At 41.4% G+C, this 13,981-nt stretch overlaps 1 protein-coding gene across 2 annotated transcripts in view; it reads left to right on the top strand.

Moving 5' to 3' along the window:
* Window positions 1–11,160, top strand: part of TMIGD1 (transmembrane and immunoglobulin domain containing 1) — a 29,127-nt gene extending 17,967 nt beyond the window's left edge. For both annotated transcript variants that reach the window (XM_044001395.1, XM_044001396.1), the window contains exons 4-7: window positions 2,407–2,685; window positions 9,645–9,748; window positions 10,143–10,183; window positions 11,039–11,160. In XM_044001395.1, the coding sequence (XP_043857330.1) occupies window positions 2,407–2,685; window positions 9,645–9,748; window positions 10,143–10,183; window positions 11,039–11,042 (428 nt within the window). In that variant the 3' untranslated portion in view covers window positions 11,043–11,160. The remainder of the gene's footprint in view (window positions 1–2,406; window positions 2,686–9,644; window positions 9,749–10,142; window positions 10,184–11,038) is intronic.
* Window positions 11,161–13,981: the final 2,821 nt, after the last annotated feature.

Genomic DNA, 13,981 nt, shown 5'->3' with positions numbered 1-13,981 from the left:
TAGAGAGATGCAAATTAAAACAACTCTGAGGTACCACCTGACACCTATCAGATTGGCTAAAATGACAAAAAAGGAAAATAATAAATGTTGGAGAAGTTGTGGGAAAATTGGAACACTAATGCATTGTTGGTGGAGCTGTGAACTGATCCAACCATTCTGGAGAGCAATTTGGAATTATGCCCAAAGGGCGATAAAACCATGCATACCCTTTGACCCAGCAATAACACTTTTGGGTCTTTTTCCCAAAGAAATCATGGAAGGGAGAAAGGGACCCACATGTACAAAAATATTTCTAGCTGCTCTTTTTGTGGTGGCAAGGAATTGGAAGTTGAGGGGGAGCTCATCAACTGGGGAATGGCTGGACAAGTTATGGTATATGTGCTGTAAGAAATGATGAGCAGGAGGAGTTCAGAGAAACCTGGAGGGTCTTACGTGAGCTGATGATGAGTGAGATGAGCAGAACCAGAAGAACATTGTACACAGTATCATCAACATTGAGTGTTGATCTACTCTGCTATGAATAACACCTTCTCACCAATGCAATGGTACAGAAGAGTTCCAGGGAACTCATGATGGAAGAGGATCTCCAAACCCAAGAAAAAAAAAAAAAAAGAACTGCGGAGTATAGATGCTGAATGAACCATACTATTTCTTTTGTTTTTGGTGCTGTTGTTTTTTTCTATTTTGAGGCTTTTCATCAGTGCTTTGATTTTTTCTCTTATAACAGGACTAATGCAGAAATAGGATTAATATTATTATGTGTATATGTGTATATATGTATATATATATGTGTATATATATATGTGTGTGTATATATATATGTGTATATATGTATATATATATGTGTATATATATGTGTGTGTATATATATGTGTATATATGTATATATTATGTGTATATGTGTATATATGTATATATATATGTGTGTGTGTGTGTGTGTATATATATATATATAACACCTATATCAGATTACCTGCTGTCTAGGGGAGGGGGGAGGGAGGGGAGGGAGGGAGAAAAATCTGAAATTGTAAAGCTTGTATAAACAAAAGATGAGAACTATCTTTACATACAACGGAAAAAAAAATACTTTATTAATTAAAAAAAAAAAAAGGAAACAGGCCCAGGGAGGGAAATGGATTTGAACACATTAGAATGAATTAGTTCCAGTAGAAAATTAGTTCCTTCAAGGCAGTTATTGTTTCATTTTTTTGTCTTGGCATTTCCAAGGGGCTATTTCTTAGAGGGTGTAGGATCATAGATTTAGAGTTGGAAGACCCTTAAAGATCATTTAATCCAAAGCTTTCCTTGTACAGATGAGGAAACTGAGGGATTTCAATGACCTGTCCATGTTCACATAGATAGTAAGTGACAGGGCTGGAATTTGAACCCAGGTCTTCAGACTCCTAAATCCAATATTCTTTATGTAGTATCCAGCTAGCAATATGGAATTTATTATAGATAATATAAAGACTCTAGCTGAAAAAAGTCAGCTTCACAAACTGATAGGAGAAGTATGGCTGGACAACAGCTCATCTGAAAAAGTTCGTTTGTTTTCTAATTGTGGACTACAAGATTAATATAAATCGAGGGGCAGCTAGATGGCGCAGTGGTAAAGCACCGGCCCTGGATTCAGGAGGACCTGAGTTCAAATCCAGCCTCAGACACTTGACACTTACTAGCTGTGTGACCCTGGGCAAGTCACTTAACCCTCATTGCCCTGCCCAAAAAACAAAACAAAACAAAACAAAAAAGATTAATATAAGTTGAAAATGGGATATAGCAGTCAATAAAGTGGATAAAATCTTGGGCTGTATCAAGAGAAACCTATTATCTAGAACAGGGACTAGATTGGCCTCTGAGGTCCCTTCCTACTGTAGGTGCCATGGTGCTATTGTAGTCCTGCCTTCAAGCTTCCAAGGACAAATGAAATGGTTCCCTGGGGGGAAGGGGAGAATTGGGGTCCATCTCATTCAAACCTGGAAGCTTGCAGTAGAGGGTACCTTATGACCCTGAATTCTTATGACCCTCTGGCTTCAAATCCAGCACTCTTTCCACTATGCAAGGAGACAAACTTAAGTTTGTGTTTAAGGAAAATATGCAAATAATTAGAGAAACTGAGAAATTAAATGGGCTGCTTTGGATGATAGTGGGCTTCCCCTTGATGGAGGTCTTCAACCAAAGGTTAAATGGGCTCTTGTTGGATAGGTTGAATGTAGAAGGAATTCCCATTCATCTAAGGGTTGTTCTGAATGGGGTCTGAGGTCCTTTCCAACTCTTTATGGACAAGACCCTTAGATCCTTAGGATAAGGTTTACTTTGCAGCATCAACAATGCATGGTCAATACAGAAAGTTTTAAGCAAGACCTTGCTAATCCACTAACTAAACCCAATTGATTGTATCTGCAGATGATCCTATTCTGACTGGGACAGAACTCCAAACAGTCGAGGAAGGAAGCAGCGTAAGATTAGACTGTAATGTGAAGTCCAACCCTCCAGCTCAAATGACATGGTACAGAAATGACAGTGCCCTGAATCTGGAAAAAAACCATCATCAAATATATCAGACGAGTGAGCTGTTCCAACTGTCCATCTCCAACGTCCTGAAATCCGACAATGGGACATATAGTTGCCATGCAAATTCGTCTCTGAAATTGGAGATCATGGACTTCCACCTGATCATTGAAGGTAACTAATACACCAAAGAAAGCGACTAGAGAGACTTCCTAAGTAGAAGGTACCCTATCTTTGTTAGGCACTTGAATGCTAATGATGATGAAGATTTTGCTTTTCCCCACCCCCACCCCCACCCTGGAATTAAATTCTGAAGTTCAGGAGAAAGAGCACTCAAACTGGAGTCAAAGAAACTGGGTTCAGATCTTGGCTCTGCCACTTCGTAGTAAATATAATGCAAAGAATACTAACCATGAAGTCAGAGGATTTAAATTCTGGCTTTGTCATTCATACCCTTTACAGCAGAAAGAGCACTGACTTTGGAGGGGGCTGGGTTCAGATCTTGCCTCGGACACTAATGTGACCTTGGGCAAATCATTTCACTTCCTTGGAATCTACCCTCTGTCTTGCATCGGCAAAAGGAGGGGGTTGGATTAGAGACAACCTGAGGTTCCTACTACCTTTAAATCCTATGAACCTGTGTGACCTTGAGCAAGTCACTTGGGCCTCAGTTTCCTCATCTGTAAAATGAGATGGTTGAAGGAGTTAGTGCCAAGATCCTTTCCAGATTTAACTCGCTCCCATGAGCTAAAACATAGACCCCAGCCAAGGGTGTCTGGCACTACGGAATCCTGTCTCATTTTTTATTCTTTGTTTGCAGCTTTGTTTTGCCCAAAGGCTCTCCTCCAAGTCAAATCAGTGCAAGGGAATAAACATGCACCGGAAATGCTAAGGAGAATATTCCTTGAATTACTTTGGACAGTGAAGGAAGTTGCCACTGGAATTTTCAGGTCCAAGGTCACTGAAACATGAAGAAAGGGAGAAACAGAAAGTAAGGGGAGGGAATTGTAATGCAGGAGAAAGAGAACTAGATTTATATTAAGAGAACCTTGACTCCACCAATTTACTCCATGGGTGACCTCGGGCAAGATATTTTACTTCTCTGAGATTCAGTTTGATCCTCTATAAAATGAAGGCATTGGACTGGCTGACTTCTGAAGTCCTCTCTGGCTCAGAATCTATGATCCCAGGAAAAGGCAAGCACAAAATGAAGGGATTAGTACAGATGATCTCTCCAGTCCCTTCCAGATCCAACTGTGGGTTACCCTTTGATTCTGAACCATATGAGTATCCTGGGGTGGAAGAGATAGCTGTGAAAAGTTAAACTGCTCCCTGGTAAGCTTGGCTTGCCCAGGTTTATGGCCCATAGAGTCTCCCTGAAGTACTCTATGGTTTTTTTTTCCATCTCATATTTCTTGTATGAACAAGGGGAAATGTGAGATAAGTTTTTTGCTTCACTGTAGCAAAAACTGAAAATGATGACACACATTTTTCCTGGTCTGGGACTAGTGAACTATGTGCAGCCAAGCAGGCCTAACCTCTCCCTCTTTCATTACAAAAGCAGAGTTATCATTAACTCCATACTTTGTCAGTACATGAATGTCTTGCCAGGACCCTCTCACTTCAGGCACTTTTGTTCATCTCCCTCCCTTCCAAAATCAGAAGCTTCCAAGGAAAGTGGCTGGCTCACCCAAAGTGCTTGGATCTTTTTTCTATCATGGTGACCACATGGATTTGACCAAGTGGGAGGTGGGGAGCAGAGGTCAATTGATCCCCTACCTCAGTGGTGACCCATCTTCTGATTTGTTTTACTGGGAAAGGGAGGGATAGCTAGGTGGTGCAGTGGATAAAGCACTAGCCCTGAAGTTGGAAGGACCTGAATTCACATCTCACCTCAGACAATTTACTAGCTGTGTGATCCTGGGCAAGTCACATCTACTCTTGAGCATAGATTCCTGCCCAATTGCTTTAAACACCCAAGGCCATCTCCAGTCATCCTGATGTATATCTTACCACTGGACCCAAATGGCTCTGGAGCAGAGAGTGAGGTTGGTGACCTTGCACAGCCCTCCCTCACTTAAATCCAATTCACTGCAAGTCATGGCATCATCCAATGTCATGTTTGAAGAACAAACAACAAACTGGGAAAGGGAGTGATTGCTCCTGGGGGTGGGGTGTGGGGTACAAGCCTTCCAGATCCAAAGCACAAAGAAACCACAAGACATCCATGGGGTGGAAGTGGGGTAGGAAATGCCACAATAAGACTTCCAGCTACCATCTTCATCCATTGTTTATATATTTACAAAGGGCCTTGGGATGTAATATCCTTGCAAATAGTAAACTGAACCCACACTCAGAAATGGGGAAGTGAGACCTCGACACAATTCCTTCTGGTTGAAAAGCAATAGCGTAGGTGTTGCTTTGTGTCATGCAAGAAACATGAGACTGATGTGTCAGGCAGGTGGCCAGGTCGACTTTCAGGTGTGTAGGATCCTGTTTTGGGTGGAGATATTTCAAACTGGCTTGTTTTTTTTATTTCTGTGTATCCCAGTAAACAACCTTCCCTGCCCCCTCCTTATAACCCATCATTGTTATAATATAAACTATCCATTGTTAGTGCTGGGTTAGAATGCCAAGTCTTCCACATAGATCTTTCAATTGTTCTCTGTCCACTGTAGTACCCAGATTTAGGTGTTTAATCAAACCGAGACTGACTCACTGACTAAAAGGTACATGAGACATCTTCTCTTGAGCATAGAATCTTGCCCAAATATTTGGAAATGCATTCTGAAGAATCAGGGAGAAAGGAGGAGGAAATCCCACAGAGCACCAGTTCTGTGTGGGCTGGCATGAATGTGAGTTTAAAATCAGGTACCATGAAGCAATGTGATCTCATTCATGGAAAAAAAGGTTTTATATGCCTGGTCCAGCAGAGATTCTCGACAGAGACCTGAGATCCAAATTTCCAGCAGCTAGAGTAACTGGGATTGGAGGGGGTGGCTAGAAATCACAGGTGGTTTTCAGTTTTCTGGGCTGCTCACTTTTCCAGAAGCACCTACTTTTCCTTCTTTGTGCTCCTGACTGAACTGTCCCTTCAAGGGTGGGCTGCATAGGGAATCATCCACCCACTAGCAAAATAAGGGAATTCTGCCTACCCCCAAACTGGACAGATCAAGAATTGGGATCATCAGGGGAGGTAACAACACAGTTGTGCATTTCAGGAAAGAAGCAACCAAAGAAGTTTGATTTATTTACTCCTGAAAATGATCCACAATGGGGGCAAGGGAATGGTTGTAAGAGCTGAAAGGGACCTCAAAGGCCTTCCAGTTCTAGGGCCTTAAATTTAGGGGAGACCTCAGAGGTCGCTGGACCAGAACATAAACTCATTGAGGATAAAGACTGTTACCCTTTTGTTGCTCTATCCCCATACCTAGCACTAGTGCCTGAAACATAGTAAATGCCCAAATAAGTGCTTGTTGATTGATTTGATCTAACCCTATCTGAGGCCCAGAGAGGACTTGTCTAAGGTAAGTAACTCTCAGAAGCAGGATTTGAACCCAGGATTTGAACTCCAGAGCCAGTGCTCTTTCTGTCAAATCGTGTTACTTCCTAATGGAAAATGGTTGGGAAAGAAGATGAATAACCAATATCAGTTAACATGTTCTCTGGTTTTCAGTGATGAAACTACACACAGCTTGGTGATTATTGTTTCCACCTGTCTACAATTTGCAATCCCAGTGTCTCGTAATCTAGCCTAGTTCCCCAACCAAGTCTCTCTCCAAGGTCACCATCCAGCTCTTTGTTGCTAAATCTGATGGCCTTTTCCCAGCCCTTGCCTCGGTGCCCTACACCGCTGACCTCTGATTGCCGACTGCCCCCTTCCTTCTGGACACTCTCTCTGATTTTTGTGACCCAGACCTATCTATCTCTTCTTTCTTGACTTCCTTTGTGGAGTCATCATTTATGTCCTTCCCCCACGCTTGTGGATCTATCCCCAGAGCTCTTTCGTTTCTTTCTGTTGTCTCCAAGTGATCTCATCTCAGTTCTCCTGGATTTGACCCATGTGTTTAGATATTCAGCTGACATCTTTCTCCCGAGCTCTACTCTGACATCTCCAACTACCTGCTGGACATCTCCATTCCCATGTCTCATAGACATCTCAAATACAACATGTTCCAAACAGAACTCATGATCTCTCCCACCTTAAACCCTAACTTCCTGATTTCTTTCAGGCTTCCATAGTTTCACTTTAGGAGCCATCTTTAATTCTTTACTCTCTTATCCCTCCAATCCAATTACTGTCAAGTCTTATCAATTTCACCTTCTGAGAAACATTCTCACCTGTCCCCTTCTCTCTACTCTGTTCTAAGGGCTGTTCCTGCATCCAGTCTCTTCCCTTTCCCATCCATTCTCCACACAGCCACCAAATGGATATTCTCAAGGCAGAGGTCTGATCATGTCATTCTCCTGTTCAAGAAGTTCCAGGGACTCCCTGTTGCCTTGGGATAAGATTCAAATTCCTCTGTTTGGCATTAAAAACTCTTCACAATCTGGCTCCGGTCTATCCTTCTAGGCTAATTACACACCACTCCTCCTTACATATTCTATCTTCTAGTCCGACTGGCTTCCTTGGCTTTTCTTTTGTGTGACATTTCTCCAGCCTCTCCATCTTTGCACAGATGATGCCCCAGGCCTGAAATGCTCTTCCTCTTCACCTCCACCTCTTGGCACTCCTAGTTCTCTTTAAGGATCAGCCAGTGACATTTCCATCATGAGAACTTTTCCAATTTCATGAACTGTTAGTGGCCATGCACTCTCCAAACAAATCACTGTAACGTTCTATGTCATGTTTACTTATCTGAACATTTTGCAACCACTTCCCTATGGATTATAAGCTTTTTCAAGGCAAGGATTGTTTCATTTCTGTTCCTGTATCCCTAATACACAGCAGAATGCATGGCATATAGCTGATGTTTAATAAATGCTTGTTGATTTATTAAACAGTTGCTTAAGGCTCAGAGAGGTTAAATGATTTTCCCAGAGTCACCCAACTAGTAAATGTCAGAGGTGGCACCTGAACCCAGATCTTTCTGATTCTCTATGTATCCACTATGTCATGTTCTTATCTGCCTGCCTGTCTGTCCATGTCTGTCTGTCTCTCTACCATCCATCCATTCATCCACCTATCCATCTTTCTGTCTCTATCCATCTATCTATCCATCTCTCTACCTCTCAGTCCAGCCATCTCTCTATCCAGCCACCTATTTCTTTCTATCTATCCATCAATCAATTTATCTTTCTATCCATCAATCTCTCTCCCCTTCTCTATCTCTCTATCCATCTACCAATCCATCCATCCATCTACCTATTCATTTGGCTAGTTATTTATGGGCAGTGGTGGTGTAGTGAATAGTGAATAAAGAGCTGGCCTCAAAGTCAGAAAGACCTGAGTTCAGGTCCTGTCTCTGATTCATCCTAGCAGTGTGACACTGGGGCAAATCACAAGAACTCTTAGGAGTTTTCTTAATGGAGAGCTCTTTACATTGATGAAATTATGGGTCTTGACAAAATATACATAGATACATGTACACATGTAAATATATATGGTTTTTTTGGTGAGGCAATGGGGGTTAAGTGACTTGCCCAGGGTCACACAGCTAGTAAGTGTCAAGTGTCTGAGGCCGGATTTGAACTCAGGAACTCCTGAATCCAGGGCCGGTGCTTTATCCACTGCGCCACCTAGCTGCCCCCTAAATATTTTTTTAACCTCTGATTTCACGATAGTAGAAAGCTCCTGGTGAGGAACATCCTTCCCTTATGAAGATGGGCGTCAAAAAGAGGACTTACAAACACTTTTTTTTTTTGGTGAGGCAATTAGGGTTAAGTGACTTGCCTAGGGTCACACAGCCTAGTAAGTGTCAAGTATCTGAGGCTGGATTTGAACTCAGGTACTCCTGAATCCAGGGCCGGTGCTTTATCCACTGTACCACCTAGCCACCCTTTGCCACAAGTTACAAACCTTTGAAAGCTAGCTGCCCAGGATAGTAGGAGGGTGCATAATTCATTCAATCATAAAGCCAGTAAGTACCAGAGGCAGGCTCTGACCACTAGAAGCCAGGGCAGTCTGATTCCAAGGCCAGCTCTCTCTACACTAAGCTACCATATGCTTTTCCCAGACAATTCCTCTACACTAACATCTTCTCCCAGTTCTTCAAAGAGGCAGCGTTATTCAATGGGAAGAACTCTGGATTTAGAGGGACAATACCTGGGTTGAGGTATCAGCTCCAAAACTTACTACCACAGTGTCCACAGTGATCTCCCCGAGCCTCCGTGCCTTTACCTCCAGGACATAGTGGTTGGGTTAGATGACTTTTAAGGTCCCTTATGCATCTAATCCACCGGTCAATCAATCAATATTTATTAAGTGCCTTCTGTGTGCCAGGCACTGTGCCAAGCACGGAGGATACAAAAAGGCAAAAGACAGTCCCTGTGCTCAAGGCTCTTATGGTTTAATTGAGGAGATGATCTAGGTTCCTATCAACAGGACAGGGAGGTCACCCCCCAGTTCTTGTAGAAGACTGCACAGAGCATAAATTCTGTCAGGTCTTGCCAGGCTAGAGAGATTTGCGGCAACTGACTTAGAAATGGACAGTGAGGGGCAGCTAGGTGGTGCAGTGAATAAAGCACTGGCCCTGGATTCAGGAGGACCTGAGTTCAAATCTGGCCTCAGACACTTGACACTTAGTAGCTGTGTGACCCTGGGCAAGTCACTTAACCCCAATTGCCTCACCAAAAAATAAAAGAAGAAGAAGAAATGGACAGTGAGTCTGTTCTCTAGGCTGGCCCCGGGGAGGGGGGGAGGTGTGTTAATTCTTTCTGATGCAAAAATTCCTCAAGTCAAACTTCTAATCCATAGAGGGGTCCAATGCATGCTGGTGGTAGGAATGGCCATCCCAATGACCTCACAGGGCCCTCAAGTAATAAAGCACTGAAGTGCGTATGTATGTGTGTGCATGACTATATATATATGTGTGTGTGTATGTGTGTGTGTTATATATGTTTTATATATATATGGATATTCCATGATCTCACCTTCCATTCCTTGTTGTGATCCATATCCTATTTTTTAATAGATAAAAAATACACTGTTCCCATGGAGCCCATTATTGCTGCATCTGTGGTGGTCTTCCTCACCATAATGTTTGGACTGATTGCAAGACGAGAAAAGATAATGAAGGTACCTGGGAATTCTAGCATGGGTGGGGCAAGTTGTCAAAATCATCCAAGGGAAACCAAAGAACTAATTGTATAGAGCTAGGAGCAATTTCCCATTCTGTTTTCTTTCCAAAGGGATTCAGTGGGAAAAAAAAAATGACTGAACCTGGAGTTTCAAGCCCTGAGTTCAAAATCTAACTCTTGCACTTACTACCTGTGGGACTGTAGGGGAATTGCTTCATCTCTCTAAGGCTTCCGTTTTCTCATCTGTAAAATGAGAGGCTCAGACCAGAGGACCTCTGTAGTCCCTTCCAGCTCTAGCTTTATGAGTCTATCATTTCCCCCAAACCCTAAATGAGATGGATACAATTAAGATTACACACATGCAAAATCATTTCTGTTCTGTTTGCTTTTAGCTCTGCATTAAAGATCAGAAACTTCAAAGTGACACATCTCTGTAAGTATTTGGGGATCAATGATTTTCCATAAGCAGACTTAATCAGAGTCGCTGGTCACCAGAGCTATAACTAAAGTGGGACAATGGGACTTTGTATCAGGCTCTCTGGGGCAGCTTGTAACCCTGTATTCATAGTCCTCTCCTGTTCTTTGCCCTCACTGCTTCTCTAGGGTCCCGTGGTCATGTTATCCCTGTTCCAAGGGTCCACCTCCCCTGCTGTTTTGCCCCTCTGCTTCTTCCTACTAGTTTGTGGTTGGGAGAGGTTAGACACCTTTAGTTGAATGATTCTGGTTGGGGTAGATAATCTAGTCCTCTCTTCCCCACAGTTATAACTGCTGATAACCCAAGTGGATGGTTTTCCTTGGAAAATCCTTCTGTCTGAGAGGTTGGGAGGAGGGAGAAAGGAAATCTGAGCATGCCTACCCTTAGTAAGAATAGAGGTGAAGTAAGACTGTCAAGGACAAGCTAGGTTGGCAAGATGCCCAGACCTAAGCACCACCTTCAGCCTCAGGCCTTCGCCTCCTTTTGAGCAATTTCTGGCTTATGAAACTGCCTTTTTATTGCCATGTGGTGTCAATGACTGAGAGGGCCTGCCCGGAGGGAAAACACCCAGGTCGAACTCCTTCACATTAGGGCTGGGAGCAGGCTGAGGTTGCAAATTACATTCTCAGCTTTTGGGCCCATGGCAGGACTATTGGCTCCCATCAAAGCATAATTTCTGTCAGAGAGGCTAGTGGGAAAAGCAGATGAATATGGTATCCTTTGAAGACTTGGAATTTTCTCCTGTGTTCCATGTGCAACATTTCCCCACTGATGAAATGCTTGGCTTTCATTTGTGCTTCTTTCTGATTTTAGGTGAGGAATCAAGCAGCCGTTCTAATGAGAGAAGGGGGCACTACCTCTGGTCTCCCTGGGTGTGGCGTCTCTTCTTTATCCCTTGCTTCTATTAAAATGTCCTCCCTGTGGAAGCTCAGTAATGATGATGTGTTGTGTTAATCATTTATTGTCAAACCATTTCTTTTGGCTAATTTGAGGTGCTAAGAGGAGGAGAAGTCATAGGAGACAGAGGAAATCTTAGAATTTGGATGAGGATTCTCCTCAGGGGTTTAGGTAGCAATGATCCTTCCCTTTGCGTGATATCCCATTCCCCACCTCTACATCTTTGCACAAGTATCTGGCATTCATTTCCCCTTTTTCTAGATTCTCTGACTTCTTTCAAAACATAGTTCAGAGGACACCTCTTAGTAGGGGCCTTTCCTAATCTCCCCAATTATTTTGTATATGCTTTGTCATTTTGTACCTAAGAATTGTTTTAATTTGCATTTCTCTAGTCAATAGGGATTTAGAGCATTTTTTTTCATATGGCCATAGATAGCTTTGCTTACTTCATCTGAAATCTGTTCATATCTTTTGATCATTTATCAATTGGGGAATGGCTCTCATTTTTATAAATTTCACTCCATTCTTTATAAATCTGAGAAATGAGCCTTTATCAGAGAAACTTATACAGTTACAAATTGAGAGGAATAAAGAAATTTAACTTCCTTTATTTTTCTTGGCTTTTTTTTTGTCTATGCTTTCTTTTACAACATGACTAATATGGAAATGTTTTACATGACTCCACATGTATAACCTATATCAAATTGCTTGCTTTCTCAATGATGGGGGGCAGGGAGAGGAGAGAATTTGGAACTCAAAAATTTAAAAACATATGTTAAAGATTATTTTACATGTAATTGGGGGAAAATGAAATACTAAATTAATAATTTTTTAAAAGGAGAAATGGAAAAAAAATGGTAGTTGTATTTTTTCTCCTGAATTTACTGAGCTGCTTAAGAAATGGGCTATATGGTCCTGGCCTGTTTGTGGTTCACCTGTGAATTTTGTCTTTGTGTCCCTACTGCTTAGCATAGTGCCTGGTACACAGTAGGTGCATAATAAATCCCTGTGGTTGGCTTGATTGGTGAAATGGGCTATCTCCTCCAGAAGCTGCTTCTCCTACTGCTTCAATTTTGGGACCTTTTTCATTTCCCTCTGTCAAAATGAGTAAGCTGTCAGCAACACAGGAAAGGCCCTTACTGATGAAAAAAAGCAAGAGAAGAAATGGATAGAATGCACAGGATCTTAGCAGCAGTGTTGCTAAACAGTCAAGGCCAGATCTTCCTTCCTTATGGCTCCTCCTTCTTCTTTGGGAATTTCAGCCAGGAAGGGAGACAGATTGGTCTACAGTTGTTGTTGGGGGGTTTTCAGAGTTTTGTGGGTGGCAACAGCCAATGTAGCAGGGAGACCTTTGGAGCCAGAGACGTTAGAGATGATTATCTAGCCTCATTCCTTAATTTCACAGAAGAGGAAAATAAGACCCAGAGAAAAGACTAACTAGTCTGAGGTCACATAGGTGGCTGAACTCTGATTCTAACTGAAGTTTCTGTGCTCCAAATCTAGCATTCTTTGTCATATCTCAGCAGGTGATCAGTTCCATTCCATAAGGTAGAATTTCGCAAAGTGAGGTACTTTGAGATCCAAAGACTCTTGAAGAACAGAAAAATTTCCTAAGGACGAATGAGGATTAAGGAGAAGTCATATTTGAGGAATTTGGCTTCATGCAAAGCCTGGGTGACCCCTTGTCAGTTATGTGTGTGTGTGTGTGTGTGTGTATGTAATGGATATATGAATATAGATATAGATATAATTAAATTGAATTAAATATTAAATAAAATTATTTAATTTAATGAATTTAATAGATTTGATTATATAGAATATAGTTAGACTATATAGAATAAAATTAATCATATATGTTTCATTTATCTATTTATCTATCTATATTACATGAGTTCCCTATCTATGTACATATACATACATATATATGTATATAACACACATATATATTATAGAACTATACAATTATTTTTAGGTCTAAATTGAGCTACATGGCCAGTGAGGTCACTTCCAATCCCTAAATTCTTTGATTCTGTGATTCTGAGAGGCTAGGATGATGTAAAGAAGTGTACCTAGATTCAGAAGAGGCCTAGATTTTAGTCCTATCTCTGATTCTCACTAGTTGTATGATTCTGGGCAATTTATTTTACCCCTCTGAGCTTTGCCTCCTCTGTAAAATCAAAATAATAATGCTACCTGTGGTGTCTACCTCACAGGGTTGCTATAAGATGCAAATGAATGAATGAATGGATTGATAATTAAATTAATTAAATAGCTAGGATTCCTGAATGTTTAGTGAGTTGCTAGGAGTTGGCAGGAAAGGTTAGACATTTAATATCTTAGCCCCACCTCCTGGAATTATGAATTAACTTTGTTCTAGGATGTGAAATTCTCCTGATGAACTCACAAACAGAGTTATTCATCAGGAAAGAGTTTATTTACCCTTATAAAATCCAGTAGCCTTGACTTATGATACTAAAGTATCATAGACAATTAACCAGAAAGAATTACACTATCACTATTTGTTAATCCCATTTTTATTTTCTCTTTAAGTTAAGGAAAGTCTTGTTTGTTTTACTGTTATTATTACAATTCTTTTTAATGATGAGAATTTTTTTTTACTATAAGTATGTTGAGTCAACCCAATCTGAATAAATCTAAGGAAAGCACCTGGAACTTTGGGACTCGGTAATATTCTCACCACCATGATAACCAGTCATTTGGATAGATAAAAGATTACTAATGTGTTGGAGTTGTGAAACCATGGAATTGTTTCTTGGGTTTCCCCATAGTCATACCCAGCCCCACTCTGGCTCAAGGAGTAGGTGGCTAAGTGGAGGAATTGGGACTTGAGAGTGAGAT

This window comes from Dromiciops gliroides, chromosome 4 (genome assembly GCF_019393635.1).
Source record: "Dromiciops gliroides isolate mDroGli1 chromosome 4, mDroGli1.pri, whole genome shotgun sequence".
Taxonomy (NCBI): Eukaryota; Metazoa; Chordata; class Mammalia; order Microbiotheria; family Microbiotheriidae; genus Dromiciops; species Dromiciops gliroides.
The sequence above is the reverse complement of the archived record's forward strand: the minus strand, read 5'-3'. Positions and strand labels throughout refer to the sequence as shown.